The 7,179-nt window shown below is 48.6% G+C and overlaps 1 protein-coding gene across 1 annotated transcript; it reads right to left on the bottom strand.

Annotated features, from left to right (window-relative positions):
• Window positions 1-195: 195 nt before the first annotated feature.
• dusp16 (dual specificity phosphatase 16) lies at window positions 196-6,557 on the bottom strand. The gene is made up of 6 exons (XM_051419923.1): window positions 6,259-6,557; window positions 4,665-4,803; window positions 3,558-3,721; window positions 3,312-3,471; window positions 2,674-2,797; window positions 196-1,933 (listed from the first exon to the last, which is right to left on the bottom strand). The coding sequence occupies exons 1-6, from the start codon at window positions 6,532-6,534 to the stop codon at window positions 844-846; spliced, it is 1,953 nt and encodes a 650-aa protein (XP_051275883.1). The 5' UTR covers window positions 6,535-6,557; the 3' UTR covers window positions 196-843.
• Between the last annotated feature and the right edge of the window lie 622 nt (window positions 6,558-7,179).

Here is a 7,179-nt window from a genome sequence, read left to right as displayed (position 1 = left end):
GGTCAGTGGTTTGATTCCTGGCTTCTCCTGCTGCATGCTGAAGTGCCCTTGAGCAAGAGTGAAAACTGGAGACATTTATTACACAAACAGATTCATTTTCTTTCTTCTTTTCTTCGGTTCAGAAACATAAATAAAATGTTTGAGTGTGAATTTATTTTTCAATAAAAATAATCAAATAAAAACAAACTCAGAAACTGTTTGTTATGTTTCTTTTACTGATTTATACACTTTAATCAGCAGTGAGTCCCAGCCTCTATGTCCTCCGTATGTCCTCTCTATGCACCAGCGATCCTCCGTACATCCCTGCAGAGTTCAACAGAGTCTGTGAGCTGGTTCAAACAAGAGTTCCTGCTGAGACTGAAACTGTCCTCAAAAAGACGAAGAGTAGCTCAGAGTCCTCACACCTGCACAGGTGAATCACCTGCAGGTGTTTAAATGTTCTACAGTGAATTTATAGTCTGAACTTTACTTATTCATTTTGATTTATTTAATGAGCTGATACCAAATATAAGACCACCAGCACGGATCTTCACTGAAGAGGATTCATTAACAGGTAATAATATCAGTCTCACTGAACAGGACCTGGTTCCATTGTAGGGGCAGTTCCTGCAGTCGGCCTTCAGGGGGCAGTGTAGACTTAGCGTAGCAACATTAAGGCTAATGAATAAAAGGTGGTCTTATATTTGGCTCATTATGGTAATCAGAGGACTGTGAGGACGACGTTGCTTTCCTCCACACCGAGGAGCTGCTTCAGTCCGACCCAGAGGGGTTTCTGACACTGTCTCAGGTTCAGAGTCAGGACCAGGCTCAGGACCAGGCTCAGGACCAGGTTTGGGGTCAGTCTCAGGACACCTCGATGACCTCCATGCTGCCGGAGAAGCTGGACTGACTTCCGACCTTCCCCATCTCCTCCCTGGACCTGCTGTCCGTCATCCCGTCTCCGAACTCCATCTGACAGCTTCGTCTCTTCAGTTGCTTCTCGAAGCTGCTCTCCTCGTGCCAGCTCCTTCTCGAGTCGCCGTGGTCGCCGGTCCGCTGCCGGCTGCGCCTGCGCACTGCCTCCAGGCCGCCGCCGCAGCTGTACGCAGCGAAGCCGCCGCCGCCGCTCAGGATGGCCGAGGTGGAGTAGAAGTGCGCCGATTCGGAGGAGAGGTACCAGCCGCCGGCCAGCGAGGAGGTGGAGACGGTGACGGGGCCCAGCAGGATGTCCGAGTGCCAGCCCTTCAGGGCCCCGCCGGGTCCTGGTTTGGCCAGGTGCTGCTGGCTGCGGGAGAGGCCAAACAGGAAGCTGGTGGTGTTCTCCTCCATGCTGCCGCTCCGGTGCAGCTGCTGAGAACAGCTGGGAGGTTTAGCTGCTGGAGGCGGCGGGGCGACTCGCTCGGGGGCGTCGGCCTCCTCTTTGTCGGGACTCTGCTCCGGAGTGGACTGCTCCGAAACCTCCTCCACCGGGGAGAACTGGCACGGTTTACTGGTCGGCTCCTTGAAGGCAGACGGTTTATAGTACTCGCCGCCGTCCCCGGACCCTGCGTGAGGGACGAACACCCGGTGAGGAGCGCTGCTGCCCGGCTCGCCGTACGACTTGATGTCCAGAGAGAAAGAGCGCTTGAGCCGGGCGTTGTCTTCAGGCCCGTCAGCGAGCTGCAGGCCGCTCAGAGCCTGAGCCAGCAGACGCTCCTCTGGGGCGTCGGCTAACACGCAGGGCAGCGTGAGGGGCTCCAGCAGGGCGAGGTTGGGGCCCCCGGGGGCTTCCTGAGAGGCCAGAGGCTCCATGTCCTCAGGTCGAGCCGGAACCTCGGTGCCGGGCTCCTGGTGAGGGAGGGACTTGAGTCTGGTTTCAGTACCGAGAGGACTTTTAATCTTCTTCTCAAAGTCCAGCAGCTGACCCAGGAAGTTGAAGTTGGGAGAGATCGTCGGCCTCTTCTCCTTCACAAACCTGCACACAAACATCGACCCTCGTTAGCGAGTCAGCGAACAGAGGACGCCGTCATTAGAGCTTAACGAGGATCTGGACTCATTAGGACACACAGCGGAGGAATGTGTCACATCTTTTGTCTCGGAGCAGCTTACTGAAGTCTGACTACAGAAACAAAACAGGGAAACTCTCAAACTGCATTATGGGAAATGTAGGAGTCTGAGAACAGACAGTTTAAACCAGCTCTATGAAAATGACCTGATAAAAACATACTGAGATTATTTTAACATTATATGAGCTGAAGTCAGGACACTGCTGTAAAGGAGAAGAAACATGGTTCTGTCCTCTTTAATCAGGGTTCCCACTGTAAAGGTAGAATTTATTTGATTGTATCTTTCATTCTGTTAGCTCATTAAAATAAATGTAGAAAGTGGTGTTTGTTATATGTACTATACTATTTACTAACTATCATCAAGTTCAACTGTTCTACGGATTATTTCCAGGATATTTGCTCATTTTAATCAATTTCCAGGTGTTTCAATGACTGGAAAACTAGTCTAAATTTCCAGGTTTTCCAGGCTGCCTGGGACCATCCTAAACTGAGATAAGAGGACTTCAGACTGGAGGCCTCTGGTTCCTGGACTCATGAGTAATTTTGGAAAGTTGGATTTATTTTATCGTTTTATGGAACTAAAGTCAGATGGATGAAACTTACTGAAACTAATATGTGACACGTGCTTCCATCGTCCGTGTGATCTCACCTGTACGCCTCGTCCAGAGACATGTCCATCCTCTTCATGATGTAGGCGATGGCGATGGTGGCCGAGCGGGAGATTCCAGCCAGACAGTGAACCAGTACCCGAGCGTTGGACGCTTTAGCTTTCTCTGAAACACACAATGAGGCCGAAGTGAGAGCAGTTTGTATCCCATCGGACTGATAAAGGCCTGCTGAGACATTGGTACAGAGGTCTGCCCTCACTAATGCAATAATATTAGTCCTCAGTCGTCTGTGGAGTCCCACAGGGAAGCATCCTGGGTCCTCTGAACTTTCTATCAATTCTAAAGATTTTGATACAGAAAAAGAATATTTTACAATCAATCTCCTCTTTGGGTTTATCACAACCATCAGACAGCAATCAGCTCATCTCTTTCAGAAACCCTGACCTGGTCACTGTAAATGATGACTAATGTTGGCTACCTGAGTGGTGCTAGGTGAGCTAGCTAACGTTAGCTTTCTGCGCAGTGATACGTAGAAAGAAAGTAGTTCCTACATGAGCTCACGAGATCTGTGGACCTTCACAGACGGGTTGTGGACAAACTGCTGTTGCTAACGTGGTTTCAATGTTTCGATGGATAAACGAACGGGTTAGAAGAAGAATGTGTGCTGTCGGCCGCTGACCTATGAACTCCACCGATCGGTCCAACCAGGGCAGGATCTTCTCACAGAACGAGTCATTGACAGGAACTCTCAGGAAGTGAGACTCTGGGATGAAGTCGGGTTTGGGGCAGGTGTTACTGGCGTTCAGGACGTAGCCGATGTCGTTCTGCTGCATCAGATCCTGGAGACAAGTTTACATTATCATTTTAATAAAGTCCTCTACAGGCTTCCGTATCAGAGAAACCAGCATCCAGAGCTCTTTGGTACCTTGTTGAGGACGTCTCTCTGGCAGCCCAGGTACAGGTGAGGCAGGATGCGGGTGGGTCCGATGTTGGTGACAGGCAGGCAGGGCTGAGAGATACAGGAGGGAACCAGAGCCGACTTCCCCTCACACAGACCAGGAAACAATTGGGAGAACTCGGAGAAACCACCTGAGAGGAACAAACACACCTTAATGAAGGTTAATCCTCACAGGATGACACAAACAAACAAACAAACAAACAAACAAACAAACAAACACACCTTAATGAAGGAGGCTCAGAGACAGTTCAGATCATCACCTCACTGTCTGTTTCATTACAATCAGCCGGAGACACATTTCATTCATTCATTCATTCATTCATCCATTATGAGACAGACTGAGTGTCTCACTGGTTCCAACCTGATCCATCAGAAAGTACACTGACTGTATTTTTAACTTTCAAAATCCAGAAGGACCTCCTGTGAATCTTTGGCGACCCCTAGTGGGGGTCCTGAGCCTCAGGTTGGGAACCAGTGACATTTATTCCACCTTTATCTTATATATTTTTATATATTAGGTTTTTATTATCATTATTATCTTTAAAACAGTAATATTCTCCCTCCTTATCACCTTTAAAATCTTCTTGTTATCAAATGATTGCACTGAAACCAACGTTGGTCTTATTACTTCCTGTCTGTGGCTCAGTCTCACTTTAAAAACAAATATAAAATATAAAGTGTCTGAGAGAATATTATTAATAGAAGTATATAATAATAATGATTGTGTTGGAAACAATCATACAGACGTCAGCAGTTCCTGAGTCACTGTTTGATTTAATATGAAATGTGTATATTAATGAGGTTGGATCCAGTGTGTGTTCCTGGTTAATGTTTACTCTCTTATTGATTAAGGTGCTGCTGTTATGCAACTGTTAAACTTTGACCGCTTTTAGGAAGCTCTCTAGTCGTTGTTTTTTTTTATCTGGAGGGTGGAGTCGCCAGTGCAGCATTACATCATCGTTACATAACGTAACCCTCAGTGGAAAGAAAGGAGGACGTCTGCATCGACCCGCCTGTCGCTCAAACTAATAAACGCCTTTATCAGACTCTCAGTAAACGGCCTTGTGGACTGACCTGAGAGCAGGTGTACGGAGGGAAAGCTCCGCTCCAGTTTCACCAACAGGACGCTGAGGAACGACTCGGAGCTGAGAGACGTCGGATCGGAAGAACTCTGGTCGTAAACAACGACCTCCTGATCGGCCTGCAGCTCCAACTACAGACACACAGACACAGACAGACATTATAATGTTATATATAATATAATAAAAGAGCTTTATACTGTTACACATTCACCTCCTGCTGTTTCTCAGCAACCAGTCATTGTTTCATATTTTATTATAATATTACAGTCAGGAGATAATTATCCTTTAAAATGAATGAATGAGTTTGAAGGTGTGAATAAGGGGGTCAATCAGGGTTTTTGATCACTGATCACTGGCTCTGTTTACACACACACACACACACACACACACACACACACACACACACACACACTCCTCTGTAAGGTTGATAAAGTCTCATTAATGTGAGCTGCACATTAACGAGGAGGCTCGTTAACAACATCACTGAAACCGAATTGTGGGTTTACCTGCTCCGAGCTACAGCGAGATCAAACTGATCAGAGTGAATATGAGCTGATTATTGGTGCTGATCAATAGGAGCTCCCTGCAGTCTGAATATGAGCTGAACAGGATGAACGTTTGTGGTTTGGCTGCTTCACCACTCGAACTCACTCGAGGAAACTTTTTCTCCTTCACTGCACACAGAATTAATTACAGCTCATAATCATACGGAAAATGTTGCCTCAGTAATAAAAGGAGCAGCCGAGCTTCCTTAAAGCTGTTATTCCCGTTTAACACGCCACCACAAAAAGGGCGGAGCGGCTCTGCAGCTCGCAAACTCTTTGTTCAATATAAATATACAGTTCTGAGGTCAGACGCCCTCGTTCAGAGGACCAACATCAGCTTTAAATACAGACGCTCAACTGGAGCTCAGAGACCCAATAATGCTGCTCACTCCCTGTCTCTCACACACACACACATACACACACACACACACACACACACACACACACACACACACACACACGCTGTTCGTTAGCTCGCTGTTTCTGGTAGCTCGCTGTTCTGCTCGCTGGTAGCTCGCTGTTCGGTAGCTCGCTGTTCGTTAGCTCGCTGTTCGGTAGCTCGCTGTTCGGTAGCTCGCTGTTCATTAGCTCGCTGTTCGGTAGCTCGCTGTTCGGTAGCTCGCTGTTCATTAGCTCGCTGTTCATTAGCTCGCTGTTCATTAGCTCGCTGTTCATTAGCTCGCTGTGTGATGCGTTCGGCTTTCTGACCATTTTCCCAGCAGCCATTTTGACATGAAATAGGGTAAACAATGAAAAAGGCTCTGTTCCATTTAGTAAGTTTTTCCACACTCAGTTTGACAGCTAGTAACATTCGTGTTTACCCGACTATTTCATGTCAAATGGCTGCTGTGAAAAAGGCCTGCTGACTGCAGACTCCTCTCAGTGTAACATTATTATACTGTCTGTGGACAGAAAACGAGCATTTTAACAGCTGATTGACTGATTTCAGGATCATATTGATCCGTTTATTGATTATTGATTGTGGGCTCAGACCGCCGCAGTGAGGCACATTAAAGAGACCTCCTGAGTCGGACTCTTTACCTTCTTCTTGGCCGAGTGCTGCAGCAGCTCAGCGATCTGGACTTTGTCCTGCTGCAGCCTCCTCTTCATCAGCTTGGAACAGTTCACGTTTACCGCCTCCAGGATGTGGGACGAGTTGTAGTCCACGAAGGGCCGGCTGTCGATCAGCACCACCCGGTCCAGACCCCCCTCCAGCAAGACCACCAGGGCGTCCGCCCCGATGGGCCGCACCGCTCCGGGCCTCAGCGTCCCGGACTTGTGGGACCATGATCCTGGTCCCACGGGATTCTCCGACATGTCAAACTACTTCCCCCCTCCTTCCCTTCCCTCCCACCCCCCACCCCCCTCCCTGCTCGTAGTCCTCCTCCCCCTCCTCCTCCTCCTCCTGGGCGTCCCGGGCCGGCGGTCCAGCGCAGTGACGCAGCCTGGCGAGGAACCTCAGAGGATGAAGAGCTCCATTGTGTCGGTCGGGTATGATGTCATCCTGATGGCGCTTGGCAGCCCAAAAACCCCGGGACGAGAGACACAGCGAGAGAGAGAGAGAGAGAGAGAGAGAGAGAGAGAGACAGAGAGAGAGACAGAGAGAGAGTGAGAGAACGAGCTCTGCTCCAAAGGCAAACCCCCACTAACTAACTATCAGTGTGTGTGTGTGTGTGTGTGTGTGTGTGTGTCGGTGGTGTGCGTGCCCGGGGGGGGGGGGGGGGGGGGGGTCTCTTTCACACCACAGCGTGCGAGAAACAAAAAGCTTCTTTTCTCCGGGTGCTGATGACATCACTCTGCACCTTGATCCTGGTCTTCATGTTGAACTGGTTACAGACTCTGGAAGGAAAGAAAAGACAGAGTCAGACTCACAAACAACAACAACGACAACAACAATAAATGAACATTATATCCTTTATGTTGCCGTCTGCACAGTGAACTTTTCCCAAAAATCACATTTGA

The sequence above is a fragment of the Dicentrarchus labrax genome, unplaced genomic scaffold (assembly GCF_905237075.1).
Source record: "Dicentrarchus labrax unplaced genomic scaffold, dlabrax2021, whole genome shotgun sequence".
Classification (NCBI taxonomy): Eukaryota; Metazoa; Chordata; class Actinopteri; family Moronidae; genus Dicentrarchus; species Dicentrarchus labrax.
Note: the sequence above shows the minus strand (reverse complement) of the source record. Positions and strands in the feature narration are given on the sequence as shown.

Bases quoted from the DNA above. Each gene is read 5' to 3' on its own strand.
- dusp16 (XM_051419923.1), bottom strand. From the start codon at position 6,534: ATGTCGGAGAATCCCGTGGGACCAGGATCATGGTCCCACAAGTCCGGG. The intron at 3,722-4,664 runs GTCAGTCCACAA...TGTTCCTCTCAG, and splicing joins CTCCGTACACCTGCTCTCAG to GTGGTTTCTCCGAGTTCTCC. The intron at 3,472-3,557 runs GTACCAAAGAGC...ACTTGTCTCCAG, and splicing joins AGAGAGACGTCCTCAACAAG to GATCTGATGCAGCAGAACGA.